We start from the raw sequence: 15,171 nt of genomic DNA on the forward strand, positions 1-15,171 counted from the left end.
CACAATTCTTTATGCTGAACAAAAACTTAAACAACCACCTTTATGCCACAGAAAGAGAATGACAAAATAAACTGTGGTCTAGCTACTCACTGAGAGACGCAACAATTGAAGATTATGGAAACTACATAAGGAACATAAATAACATAAAATACATCCTATGTTAAGTTGAATGAAAGCAGGAGACATTCTTTCTTTCTTTCTTTCTTTGGTGAGGAAGATTGTCCCTGAGCTAACATCTGTGCCAACCTTCCTGTATTTTGTATGTGGGACACCGTCACAGCATGGTCTGATGAGTGGTGTGTAGGTCCGCACCTGGGATCCAAACCCACAAACACCGGGCTGCTGAAGCAGAGTGTGCGAACTTAACCACTATACCACTGGGCTGGCCCCCAGGAGACATTCTGAATAACTGTATTATAATTATGCCTCCAGAAAGTAACTACGTAGAAAAAAAGAGGGAACACACCAAGATGATAATCACTCGTAAAGATGGTAAGAGTAGGCATGGATTCTCCACTTTAATTTTCATATTATCTCTAAAATGATATTATAATCACAAAGAACACATGCAGCTATGTCTGCTTCATACACAGTGTAACATTTTAATGCAGAATACTTTATTTCTTGAAGTGAAAAGCGTTTTATCTGTCCATTAAAAAAGAATACTCTTTAATTAACAAAGTCAGTTTCTTTTCAATTTGATATTAAATGTCTTCACTTAGCAAATATTAGTCCTTGGCATATAAGTCTTCACAAGAATATTAAAAACAATCTAAATACATCAAATAAATATTTTTGAAATAGCTTTTTGGTAAACAGGAGGTACTTCCTTCCTAAGTGAAAACATTTCCTTCCTCAGTGAGTGAAACAGGCTGTTTTCATGGGTACGGTACACCAGTGACACAATTATGAATGAACACTGTCTTCACGTGGCAACTCTTCCCTCCTCCCTCACTCTCTGGATCGCCTCGGATACCCTTTTCTGACCTCATCTGATTTCATACCTTCTGATACAAGGAATAGAGCTAAGCAGACAGGCCACAGCTTTCTACAAATAAAAGGAAATGTGTGTGATTTGGTTTCAAATGCTTTTTGATGATGCCATCCAAGCTGTAGCTGTACACTGGGTTAATTCTTTCTTGGGCCAGTTAGGATAACTTCCAGGTCCCTTTTCTGGATGAGGTAAGAGTCCTTCAGACTAAGTTGAGAAGAAATTTTCTTTACTAACTACATGTATTACCTTGTACTTGCTTGCTTTGAAATTTACCTACCAGTTAATGCCCCTTTTCACAACACCTCAAAAGATCAACCTGGAGCTGATTCCAATAAGCTTGATTTTAAAATACCTGGAAGGGCTTAGAGCCCATGTAAACTTAGTGATTTCACTGGCTAGTATATCCTCCATTAAAATAAACAGATAGATAGATAGATAGATAGACAGACAGACAGATAGATAGACAGACAGAACCTGTGCTGGAACTGGAGAATTCCATACTCTCTATACTTCGGCTTGAGAAATAGTCCATCATTCGTAAGAGAATTTCCTGTAGAATCTTATCAAAGACTTTTGAAGTTCTAAATAGTCATATTTATTGGTTCTCCTTTAGTTATCATTAGTCAGGCGTGCTTTCTTCTTCCAGAAACCATGTTGTATTTCCTGCTGTATGTTATACTTGTCCTAGTTATCATACACTGTATTTCAGATTCTAACCACACGCCCAGGTTGGAAAGTGTACTTGGCAACTGGTAGTCTCCTTCTAAAACCCTTCTCAGGAACAAGGGGCCCATTGGCAATCAGTCCATCAACTCACTAGAAATATACACTGGTCAAAATGAAGGAAAGTCTGGTGATTTAATTACACCTAATTTTGTTGACTTCACTTACAGAAAAAAATGTGTACACACACATATGTATACATACATACATATATACACATACATTTTATTCTATTTGATCTAGTATGCTCATCATGTCTATTTGAAGAACTAATTTGGAACTGGGGATCACTAACATCTAAATATAGATCAAGGCAAAGAAGTCACTGATGGTTTGCCCTGTCCATCCCTGAGGCAAAAGTTTGATCCATGGTATCTCATGGTCTTGAGTCAATAACTGGCTTTTTTTTTTTTTTAACAGTTTTTTTTTTCCTTTTTCTCCCCAAAGCCCCCGGTACATAGTTGTATATTCTTCGTTGTGGGTCCTTCTAGTTGTGGCATGTGGGACGCTGCCTCAGCGTGGTTTGATGAGCAGTGCCATGTCCGCACCCAGGGTTCGAACCAACGAAACACTGGGCCGCCTGCAGCAGAGTGCAGGAACTTAACCACTCGGCCACGGGGCCAGCCCCAAATAACTGGCTTTTTTTCTACTTTTGTATTTTTTTTTGGATAGCTTTGGAGTATTTTAGTAGCTGTTCTTCAAATTCTTCCCTAGCATGATTAATAAGCACACAAAACTTGAAAGATTTACAACCAACCCTAAAGGCATTGATGTCCAGACTTCGGTCCATGTATTTCTTCTTCTCATATTTATCTCGAATAAATCCCTCAACAGCTCTGCAAAAAGCTTATTAAGGATAAATCAAACAAATCTTTCCCACAATGTGACTATAAAAGGTGAATTTATATCCCATGGAAAATTGTTCTCCTCTCTCCCTCCTGCCTGGTTTCCATACGGCTCCTGTCTCTTCACATGTACTTTCTCTGACCAAGACCTTAAAATGCCTCCTTCACGGGTATGGCAGGGAATCACCATTTCCTATAATTTTCGTTCAGAGTAATGATAGCAGCAAATGAGATTAATCTTCATATTGACATCAGGGGAGCTTGGCTGTTATAGAATACAGGTAAAGCAGTCAGTTACCTATTTCAAAGCTCTTAGGTCACAGGCCTTAAACAAAGGCACCTGAGTGCCCCTTAAAAATATAAGCTCTTGTGCCCACTGCCAGATTCTGATCAGTGGGTCTTCTGCAGGGTCTCAAATCTGCATTTTAGCAGGATCCACCTGCACCCACTAAAAAGCAAACTAACAAGATCGTCTACAAACCACATTTTGAGAAACACCGCCTTTAGGGGGTTTGGTTTTGTGAGCTGGGTACTATCCCCTGTTGAGGGGATGGCAGAAGAAAGTTATGGATTAACTAGTCAACAACAGTTAATTCCTTCACATAGGACATAAGAAGGCCTTAAAAATGAATGGTAGTTTTGCTGATTCAACATAGCACAGAAAACTATTCTTTTCATCAAAGACCCAAAAACTACTGGAGATGTCTCTTTACGGAAGAATTCACAGTGAACCACTGCAGTCTTAATTCCTGAATGAGTCTTCCCCATGAGACCCACCATTCTGACATTAGAAAGTATATAGGCGTTCTATGTCTCGGTTGCAGGAGAGAGCAAAAGCAAGACTTGGACTAATCCATATAGAGATGGCCCAGTCAGATCATGGGTCTTGACTCCTGTGTGACTCTCTCAAAACACCAAAATACCACTCAGCCTTATAAGTTGCTCCAGAAAAGATACGGGTCTATTTGAGGCCGCCGAAAGGTCTCAGGAAGGTAGGCTTCATAAAGTCGGTTTGCCTTTCCATTCCCCATCTCTTGCATGCACTGTAACCAGAGACACGGAAACACAGAATGTCACATTAGGAAGGAAGTGAAAAATGTCTCCCCCAATTGCAGCATTTTACAATTGAAAAACCAACCTCGAGACTGGCAGAACCAAGACTGAAACCTGGGTATTCTGATTACTGATCCACGAGTCCCTCTACTCTGCTCCCAAACCTTTGGCCCCCCACAGGTGTCTTTCCCACCTCCCACCCCAGTACCATTTACTGAGAGGTTTGTCTCACTAGATACAATTAATTCAGTAATAATTCAAGATCCCATTTGAAAGTCCAAAACACATAGCTACTAATAAAAATGTCTACTTGGCAGGCAATAATCAGGCAATAATTACAATTTTGAGCTTATACTATTAATTAACCTATTCAGCTCTATTACCAATAAATGTGTTTCCCATTAGGCTTTTAAAATAAACTCCTTAACACTTGTGAGGGACAAATCCAGAAATCTTTTCAAATCTTCAAATGCCCAAGTATCTCCATGTATGCAATTTCCTTCATAAGAGACAGTAAAGTATAACTGAAAAATATAACTAACCTTTCAGACTTTTAGTGAATCTATAAAAACAGTTTAACCTCTAAGGTCATTTTCTGGTTAAGAATAACCTCTTATTTCCATTACCAACTTTACCAACTGGTTTTCTTTGCAGCTTCTCTTCCCTCACCCTCCCCAATTTTTTAAAAAATTACTTTTTAAAAGTTTCAATGCAGGAAGAGAAGGGAGAACAAGGAAGCCACATCAAGGTGCAGATCTTAGGCCAGCTGGACTCACTAACTTAAGTCTCTCACTCCAGCCCACCAACCCAACAGCAAGCAAGATTCATATATGCATTTTAGCAGTAAAATATTATTATAAGTTTATAAGTTGGAGGATTTTTTTTTTTTTTAGTGAATATCTAAAACTACGAATGTTAGATCTGCAAATGCCAAGGCTCGTAGAAAATGATCCAAAGATCCCCTTTACACCTTCACGGACCCATGGGGTCCTGGACCACAGACCATTTGTGTTTTGAAGGAGGTAAATTATAGGTAGAATAACTTGTATCTTAAATAGAAAGACTAAAAATTTCTCTGTTAAAGTATGAGGATGTGACATGAGTGTTTAACAACTAAACCTTTCTTTATCATCACCTTTGTGCCCACTTTGAGCGAAATTCCTCTGGAACTGCTTCTACACGGAAGCACGAGAGCGGCCGACTCGCGCCCGGGCTGTGTCCGTACCTGAATCTGTTCCTGAGTCCACTGGTCGAGGTTCACGGACTTTACCCTGGATATGTGCACCCCCAGATTCCTGTGGATTCCAGCACATCGAATACAGATGAACACACCGATGTTCCAGGAGGCCCATCGCGGCCCTGTGAAGGTCAGGAACACGGCAATAAAGTACACATTAAAACAAGAGTCAAAGCCTAAGCTGGACCATTTAGATCCTCAGCCGTTTCTGCTAGAACATAAGTGAGAGAACCGTTACCACAATGACCTTTATTGGTTTTGTTCATTCCCCCATGGACCGGCTTTTTTTCAGTTTAGTTCTATTTTTTTTAGTTGTACAATACTGTGGTTTTAGTATCTTCACACAGTTGTGTAACCATCACCACTATCTAATTCCAGATCATTTTCATCACCCCTAAAAGAAATCTCAAACCTGTGAGCAGGCACTCCTCCGTTCCTCCCAACTCCTCCCCCTCAGCCCCTGGCAACCACAAATCTTCTTTCTGTCTCCATAGATTTGCCAATTCTGGACATTTCATATAAATGGAATTATACAATATGCGAGCATTTGTGTACGGAGCAGCTTTTTACAGTGACTGATAACATGAGTGTTCAAATGCAGACATTGTCATAACAATAAGTAATAATACTGTAATTAAATAAAGAAAAATCCCAGGAGAACAGTGCAAAGCCATGTCACATTCTGTTCAGCATCTTATATGAACAGCCCCCCAACTCAAGAAACTTTTCAATGGTGGTAGGGCCTGGATTCAGTTTTCCTAAGAGGAAAAAAGATACAGACATGTCATGCCAGCCCAAGGCTCACCTGAAATTTAAAGCTTTGTTTATCCTCCCCTCCCTACCAGGCCTATAAAATATGCATCCAGATTAACTTAGGATCCTTTACCCTTGGGCTAGTGTCCCTACTTTACCCAACTATAGAATTATCTAGATTCAAGACTGTCAAGTAATAAGGATGCTTATTACAATAAAAAAGGAAATCTCAGATTTTATTTTTTTTTGGTGAGGAAGATTGGCTCTGAGCTAACATTCATTACCAATCTTCCTCTTTTTGCTTGAGGAAGATTGTCCCTGAGCTAACATCTGTGCCAATCTTCCTCTATTTTGTATGTGGGATGCAGCCACAGCATGGCTTGATGAGCAGTGTGTAGGTCCGCGCCCGGGATCCAAACTGGCAAATGCCAAAGGAGAGTGTGCAAACTTAACCACTATATCACTGGGCCGTCCCCTCAGATGTGTATTTTAATAAAAAACTGTTACACAATTTCCCATCCCCTGCTGACTTCGATCACACTAATAATCACTCTGGAAAATTATCAAACTCCTCTTCATAATTTTTATACAGGAAAAAGGCAACTTACTTTTTATACAACACCTTTCAAAGACTTACTGAAAAAGCACTGATATTTCCTTCTCCATCATTCCACTAGGCAGAAATTTACCACATAAAATAAGCATGACATCACAGTTAGAGGTTGCAATAAAGAGGTGAAAAGTCACAAATTGATTTTCTACAGAGATAAACAGGACCTGCGTTTCTAACAGCAAAAGGCACAAGACTTGAGTTCTGCCAGACACAGACGATTATTTGGTCGGTCTGCAGGTTTGGCGGCAGTTTTAATGAAGGAATGCTAGAATCAGATGGCAGAAAATTATTCTTACAAGTTTGAATCCATGATTGTTATAAATAAGAATGTAATTTTTTGACAAAGGTATCACTCAGATCCTAGGGCGAATTACAAATACAGAGGGTCAAATCCTCCTTATAACCACCAGGTGGTGTTCTCTGCCTGAAATTTTATCCCAACACCCTCTTATTGCTTTCATCTTGATCTAAAAAGACCTTCGGTCCCTTCAAATCCCTGGATAGATTTGCACAGTAGGCCTGCCATATAGCTAATAAACACATGATGATTCACACATTTCCTTCGGGTGGTGGGGAGCTACATAAACACAAAATGAAAAACCTAAACACACGTGAACAAAGTTTCTTAGGGTGCCGTATGTCTGTTTGGGGTTACAATTTTCATAAAGGAACTCAGATAAGATCTAAGTTATACAGGATTAAAAACGAGACCAAAAGTTAATATTTCATGTTTCTTTACCATTTTCCCTTTGCTCTAGATCCCAGAGTCTAGAACTCATGATAAGATAGTTAAAATATATTTGTTTGCTAACAAGACCAGAAGCCAAAAACACTAATTAAAAGTTAGCCGTGGAATGTTACACTCTTTGCTTCCTGGCCCTAAATCTAGAGAAGGATATTCCCAATCATCTAGGCCACTGTCACAACTATGGAATTTCTCCAGATTCCATTCCAGAGTATTTAAAGTCTCTTTGCCTCTGAGGGATACAAAGACTAAGATCTGATTTTTCTAAAGCCACTAAACAAGGCTTCAGTACAGAACACAGGCCATGATATTTTCATGAGAAGTCAGAGGAGAGCCACCACTGCGGTCCTCCCACACCCTTCCCACCACCTTTTCCCAGGGGAAGAGTGGCAGTTCTATCTCAGACACTCCGCCTCCTTTTAGTTTTGAGCCGCCAGATTTGTTAGTCAGTAACTGCATGCTCCATAAAAGATTCTGAAATTGGAGAAGAGGAAAACACAAGAGACAAAAGCTACTTAGATGGCTGAACACGTGGGAAAATGGTGTAGTTATTAAAAGTACAGTCTTTGCAGCCAGAAAAGATTTAGGTTTGGATGTCAGCTCCATCAATGATTAGCTGTGTGGCCTTCAGAGAGATACGTAAACTTCCTAAGCCTCAGTTTGCTCATCTATAAAATGGGGACAATAATATCCACCTCACAGTGCTTAGAACACAGAGGGATAATCATAAAAGAGAGCTACCTATAAGAACATGGTATAGAATGAGACTTCCAGAACCCATTTCCCATTCATCTCCTTCACTGATTAGGCCTGTTAACTCAATCATATGTATATACCAACACGCTGTGCAACAGCGCAGAATGCTTCTTTTTAGACAGGAATGTGAGTTCTAGTCCTAAAATGTCAGAAGCAAAACTGACTAACTGAATATCAGAAAGAAGAAATTTACCCTGAATCCAATTTCAGTCTTCTAGAAAACATGAAATTTTAAGCAGCTTCCTTTATCTCCCTCAAAATACTCTTTGAAAATGCACTACCTGGACCCCACGTGTTCCCCTTCTCTGCTATACACCCCCGCCCTGCCCTTGTGCCCACACATGCCTCCACCACCCACACAAGGGAAGGCTCAGAGCTGCCAGCCTGCCATGCTTAGATCCCGGAGTATCTGGTGTTTCTGCCACAGGGCCAGCCTACTTAAATTTGGTACGCTTGCAAAGTAAACCAATTGTTCAATACACATTGGTCATGGCAACCAAGGAGAAAATATAAAACATACCATTTTGAAGTTGCAAATGGAAGAGACTCTGAGAGACAATATTCCGAACAATTCTGAAAGCAAGGAGGATAGACAAGGGATATAAACTGGTAGTGATCAGCATGACAGAAGAACAAGGTCATGGCTAAGTGAACATATTCAACAGGAGCCTCAGAGCAGGCTCAGGAAGCATTCAGCAATATTAAAATTAACATATAATAAGTAATTATTATGTTAATTAATATACTCTCTGTAATGCACTCTGCAATAAGGAATCAGTGGAAATGAAGGCAGTATACGGATTTGGTTGATCTATCAAGAAATCGACTGTAGGAAGTACTAGCCAGCCCACTGGCAGGGAAATCTGGGTTTACACTGACTAGTTGCGTGTGTTTTGACACGTCTTTCTAGGGCTCAAGTCTCCATTTGTAAAAGAGGAAGCATATAAGTAATATCCAGTTTACATCCAACTTCTGCACAGCTCCTACCAATGGAGTAACTACCGCTGCCCTGCGGCACGCTTCCTTGCTGCGCAAACTGCCCCCAGCAGCAGAGCTGCCAGGCTTCAAAGGGTTATGGGTTTGAGAACGCAGCAGAGAAAAGGAGAACTAGACTTACAGATAGCTTGAAGCTACTGTTAGAATAATGACAGCTTGTTGACCTCTAACTTATGGAGTTCCAACAAATAAAGGTTGAGAAAAAAAAAAAACACTGATAAATTAATGGCTGTCCATTGAAAAGCTCTTTGACAGGAAGGGTAAAGGAAGGGAGAGAAAATCTCTTCCATCTTACACTGAGGCCCTGTGGAATCTATCTTGGAAACTTCCAGAATTTATCCATCCATCTCTACCTAGACCTCATCTCTCACCCATAAGCATTCATTCTTTTAGCATTATTTATTGAGTACCTACTATGTGCCAAGCACTCTGCCTGCTAGGTACTAGGGATACAAAGGCAGAGACAACAAAGATGAGAGCCCCCGGTCAAAGGGCTCATGGACTAACAACGAATTGGTCTCCAGACTCCTAGCAGAATAATCTTTCTAAAACACAGAGCTGTACAGATCAGGCCCCTGAATATATATACCTTTCATGTAGTCTCATATATAGAGGTGAAAATGTAGATTGGTGCTAATTTTCTGAATGGCATATGCCAAACAAGATATTCCTAATCTTCTGCCACAAAACCTGCTCTTCCTCCATTCTTCTCCATCTTAGTCAATTACACCTCCACCCATTCAACTGCATCAGTCAGAAATTTATGCATCATCTTTGATATCTCTCTCCTTAAATCCCCATATTTATACCATCACCAAGACCAAAATAGCTTTCAAATCAGTCTCTCTCCTCTCCATCTGCAACGCTATTTCTCTAATCCAAAGTCACCAGATCTCTTAGACTATAATGGCTCTCCACTTTTACTTTTATATTCCCTTCTCTTCCATCCCAGAACCAAAACCATTGCCCACAAAAGAGCCAGCCTGAGCTCTTAAAGAAGCAAAAGCCACCTTGTCACTAGACTGCCTAAAACCCTTCTATGGAAGGCTTCCTTCTAGCACTGTTCAGTCAGAGAGCAAAACCCTAAGACGGTCTCCAAGGTCTTCTATCATCTGGCCCGTGCCTACTTCCCCAGCCTCTCACCTCCTATGGTACCAGCCTTCTTTCATTTCCTCAAGGCACCAACATCTTCCTTCCTTAGGGCTTCTGGCCTTTGTACACGCTGCTCCCACTGCCGAAAAAGCTCTTTGCCCAACCACCATCCACCACTTGTAGCCTGGTCATCTCCTATGCATCATGAACGTCTCAGCTGAAACGCTTCCTCAAAGGGGCCTTTCCTTGGCCCCTCAGTCTAAACCAGATTATAATCTTTCTCCCATCTTTTCTTCTGGTTTTTACATTTTATTATGGAAAACTGTAGACACACAAAAGCACAGTATAATTCACCACCAGCTTCAGCAATTATCAACCCCTGGCCAATCTTACTTCAGCTTTACTCCCACCCACTTTCCCTCGCTCCCAACCCTGGAATATTTTGATGCAAATTCCAAATATCATACCATTTCCTCTGTGTCTACTTCAGTATATATCTCTAAAAGATAAGGCCTTTTTACAAATTATAAACTTTCATTTACCCTTTACTTTTTCTTTCTTAGTCATACCCCATTTTATCATATATTTATTTGTGTGAGTGTTTAACAGTCTTTTCCACTAAACTAGAAGTGCCAGAAGAGCAGAAAGCAGATCTGTGATGTTCACTGTATACTCCCAGGGCACAGCAGTTCCTTGAATACAGCAGGGAGGCAAAATTTGTTTAAAAATTAATTAAAAGTAAGTAAATCCTTTGACTATCCCCCCCCCCGACTTGTAAGAACTCATCAAGGAAACAAGAAGTCAAATATACATAGAAATATATTAAGAATATTCATTAATACATTAAGAATGTTCTAATAAAAACTAGAAACCTTCTGGGGCCGGCCTGGTGGCATAGTGGTTAAGTTTGTGCACTCTGCTTCAGTAGCCTGTGGTTAGCAGGTTCGGATCCCAGGCACGGACCTACGCTCTGCTCCTCAGGCCATGCTGTGGCTGCATCCCACCAAAAAAGTGGAGGACGACTGGCACAGAGTTACCTCAGCAACAGTCTTCCTCAAGCAAAAAAAGGAAGATTAGCAACAGATGTTAGCTCAGAGCCAATCTTCCTCACCAAAAAAAAATCAGAAATATCAACAGATTACATAAAGGAATTACAATATCACCACACAATAGGGAGAAAATTTTGTAGCTCTCTATTTAATATAGAAATATCTCCATGTTACATTAATTTTAAATTTCAGTTTTAAAGCAGTATACACAGAACAATTCCATTTTTGTTTAAGAATGTGAATAAATGTATATGTATACACAAAAAAATGTCTAGAAGAATATATGTAAAATATTAAAAGCTATTATTTCTGGGTAGTGGGGTTGTGAAATATCTATTTTCTTCTCTATATTTTTACAAACTCTCTGAATTGATTGCAATAAACTTGTATTACTTTTGTACTATGAAAAAAATAGTACAGGTATTTTAAAAACAAAACAACACAGTCACAGCCATCGATGGCTCCTTATTGGCTGCAGGATAAGTTGAAACTCCTTAACATGACACAGAAAAGCCCTTTAGGAGCCTGTGCCCTACACACGCTGGGCAAGTTGTCATTCTGAAATATGCCATGCATTCCTCACACCTCTTCGCTTACACCATTCTTCTATCTGGAACAGCTTTCTCCCCGACTCCCTGCTTGACAAACTTCAAACTCCAGTCCAACGTCACCTCTTCTGGGAGGCCCTCCCATGGAATAAATCTTAACCTTCCCTATGGCTAATAGTCCACCGTATGCTTTGCTCTTCTAACAATATCTTACGAGTTCACCGCCTACCGGTCTCCCTTGTCCTAAGCAAACTGTGAGCTCTCGAAGGCAAGGACCACGCCCCTTCATCTTTCATCCCAAATACTTAGCACAATGCTCACAAATAGGACACACAAAATAAATACTTATTAAATGAATTCATCAATCAGTAAGGTAAAAGTATACAATTTTTTCCTGTTTTGCAAAATGAAGGGAGAAGACATTTTCAAACACCTTAAAGGCGAAGCTATCCCACAGAGAGGGGAGCTCCGAGGCAGAACCAGCAGCAGGGAGGAGAAGTTGACTTTAGCGCACTCTGAGGAAGAGTTTCCTAACAATTCAGGTTGTGTGAAGACAAAGGCAGCACATCCAGAAACAGGAGAATCCCAGTCGGTGCAGGTGTTCAAGCAGAGGCTGGATGACCGCCTCCCAGGGATGGTGGAGAAATGACCCCTGCTCAGCAGGTGGGCAAACCATGAGTCCTAAAGTTCTTTCTACTCCTACAGGGCTCCTAGGTGATTTGCTGGTAATTTTTAGGTCCCTTCCTGCTTGACATTCAGTGGTTCTGAAAATGCAACATGAAATAATCAATTTATGAAGGTGTTAGGGCTTGAGGAACCTAACACACTGAAGTAAATTCAGTTCATGGAGCCTGCAACTGGCACTGAAAACTGGTTTAACTGTGACAGACACACAAGGAAGAACCTAAATCAACAAATTCTGATTTGAAAATAGAGGTTAATTCTCTTTGATTTGGCCTGTCATTAATTCCAACATGAAATTTGGGAGGCAAAGTGAAGAAGCAGCAGCAATTGTTTTAAGAATACTTCCAAAGCCAGTTGCCTCAGTTCCACACATCCTGTCTCTTCACCCCCTGATTCACTATAAGGAAGAGCACGCAAACGCCAGCGCCGTCTTGGAGAAATTAGGTAGGGCTGCTGAGAGGTGTGTTTACCAGTCTGTTTTCATCTGTCCAAAAGAGAATTCACCTACTTCCCTATTCCAAAATAACCATAAACAGTACAAACAGTTTAGGGAACCATGAGACCAAAATAAGGGCTTACTCAATCAACCTCTGCTCTCAGAATGTTCTGTAGAGAAGGCCCTTTCCATCCGGTCTATCTTGCGAGAATGTTGTTTCCTTTTGTCAAGAAGAGACACCATCCACGTTCATATATTTAAGAAAAGCAGAAGTTAAGTTTTTTAAACGTTTGAGGCAAAACAAATTGAAACATTTCTGAGATTGATTAGAGAATAAAGGTGAACACTACACCAGGGAATTTAGGAAAATCAGAGGTGGAAAGAACCTTAGAAGTCAGAGTCTAACCTCCCACCGAATGCAGGAGAGCTTCCTAGAAGTGACCACCTGGCTCCTCCTTGAACAGCTCCAGTCCTAAGTCAGTTCGACTGTTAGATGGCACTGATTATCAGAGATGTCCTCCTTATACTGAGTCCCATTAATCTGCCTTCTTACATTTTTACCCTCTGGTGCCATTGCTATACTCCTCCCACATTTATATAAAATATCAGAGTATGCAAGATACAATAGAGGTTTGGAGATCCAGCAGAAGAGAGCAGCTACTCATACACTCAACCAAAATACAAGCCAGTTAAGCCAACTTAATCCAGGAGGTCAATGGCAGAACAGATGTAGCAATCAGAACGCTATGACATCAGTGGAGGTGAAGCAAAGCAACGTTATCTTCCTAGCAGGTAACCAGAAAAAGGAGGTCAGTGAAGCAGAACACCGCTAATCATACACTGATGAAACCATTAGTCAATCGACATGTAAAGCTATTTTAGCAGTTAACTTAAAATGGCTTTTCTCGAAAGACATTAAAGTTTGTAACACTAGGAAGTCAACAGGGAAGCAGACTGGGGACTAGCTGGAAAATGGAAGGAGAGATTCTTCATCTTTCTCTAGTTGTTAGCAGTGCTTACAGACAATGGATCTGTCTTGACTTTGCTCAGTCCTGGGCAAGGGAGGACCACAAAATTAAATACAACTGAAAAACAGCCTACAGAAATAAGTCCAAAACAATTAGACGGCCAATGGGCCAGGGACCAAAACAAGGCACACGTCTACAGCTTGGTGCAGTGGCGTTCCTCAGCTCCTCTATATGTCGGCTATTCATCTCCTTTAACTCCCAGGAAAACCAGGACTTGCTCTGAACTAGTCCAGTAACGTGCTTGTACGTATCTTGTATTATTTCCCCGGCCCCTGCTATCCACAGAGCTAAGGATACGGGTTATTTACACTGTGCCACTAATCAGTTGTGTGACTTTAGTCAAGTCAATTCACTTCTCTGAGAGTCCATTTCCTTCCCCAGATTAGGTTATCTCTAAAATCTACCTCTTACAAAAGATAGTAGGTGTTATCTCTCAAATTCATTAAACTACTTTGAAAAGACTTGAAGGAAGGGCGGTTAACTTTTGGTAAATTTAGCTCCACATCAGTCTTATCTTTCTGGTATATTATTAGTAGGGAGGGATTTACTGTGGGTTAGGCTGTAACTCTTCCTTTCCGTCTATCTCAGCACTGGATGGTAACTAGGGTATACCTAGGTGATGTTTCTGGTAATAAAGAACTAGGAAATCAACCCGCACCATTATTACTCAACTCTAGTTCCCAGAATACCTCAGAAGGGAAAGGACAAGATCCTAGTTTGGAATTTTTTTTAGCTCTGAAAAGGACATTCTGCCAAGGTATATTCCAATGATGTCATCACCCTACTCAAAGACAGGTAACTGGACCCCCATTGTCAACTGAACTGCTAACTTCTAAGTATAGCTTAAATTCTTCTATTATCTGGGCCTTTCTAGAATAAATTCTTATTACTCCCCTTCTCACTTCTATACACCAAAAAAGACATCACCTCCCCTTAAAACTGTGTATATAGGTGCCAGCTGCCATGTTCTAGCCAGACGGCGTAATCTGAGAGGGTGACTCCTATCCACAGATGCTCAGAGGCCTTTTTCTGATTTGGGGATGGGACACAGATAGAGGGAATCCTGGGCGTGGAGAGTCCCTGATTCCAACCAGAGGGCCTCTTGATTGCCACAAAGATGTCTTTCCAGCCAGTCCTGGAGCAGCTGTGCAGTGCTCTTGGTGGTGCTGTCTGAAGTATGAGGCAAGGCCCACGTCTCTTGGGATTTCCCTAGGAGGTTCTGGTATGTGCAGCTATGACTGTTTTGATAGTAAAGAGCCAGCATATTTTAAGGAGGGGAAAAGAGCTAGCCAAAAGATTTGCTGCCTGGTTGAAGAATCTCATAAAGTCAGTGAGAAGATTAGACGGATGACACAAGCTGATGCCTCCAGTGGAAGCCAGTCCTTGAACATTACATTGAGTATGGCAAAAATTAACACAAATCTGAACAGGTCCACCTCTTCACTTAAGGACACAATAGACTTTCTTGAAAAAGAAGAGAAAAGTGAACCCCCTAAACTTTCATTTCATGGAGTGATGCTGGCTTGCCTTCAAGGACATACATGGTCACTAAAGACACATCAAAATCTCTGCAAACGCTAGTGACTGGCATGAAAACACCCTAAAAACATCTCAGAAGA

The 15,171-nt window shown here is 40.8% G+C and overlaps 1 protein-coding gene across 7 annotated transcripts in view; it reads right to left on the bottom strand.

The window, feature by feature from the left end:
- The window catches only part of SMAP2 (small ArfGAP2), a 79,862-nt gene that overhangs the window by 11,522 nt on the left and 53,169 nt on the right, over positions 1-15,171 (bottom strand). For 6 of the 7 annotated variants that reach the window (XM_070610168.1, XM_070610167.1, XM_070610169.1 and 3 more), the window contains 3 exons: positions 4,841-4,974; positions 3,520-3,605; positions 2,475-2,553 (listed from right to left, as the gene is read on the bottom strand). In XM_070610168.1, coding sequence (XP_070466269.1) covers positions 2,475-2,553; positions 3,520-3,605; positions 4,841-4,974 — 299 coding nt within the window. Of the gene's footprint in view, positions 1-2,474; positions 2,554-3,519; positions 3,606-4,840; positions 4,975-9,858; positions 9,955-15,171 lie in introns of those variants that run through there. The other variant, XM_070610171.1, reaches the window with a different exon arrangement.

Source organism: Equus przewalskii, chromosome 2 (genome assembly GCF_037783145.1).
Source record: "Equus przewalskii isolate Varuska chromosome 2, EquPr2, whole genome shotgun sequence".
NCBI classification, from domain to species: Eukaryota; Metazoa; Chordata; class Mammalia; order Perissodactyla; family Equidae; genus Equus; species Equus przewalskii.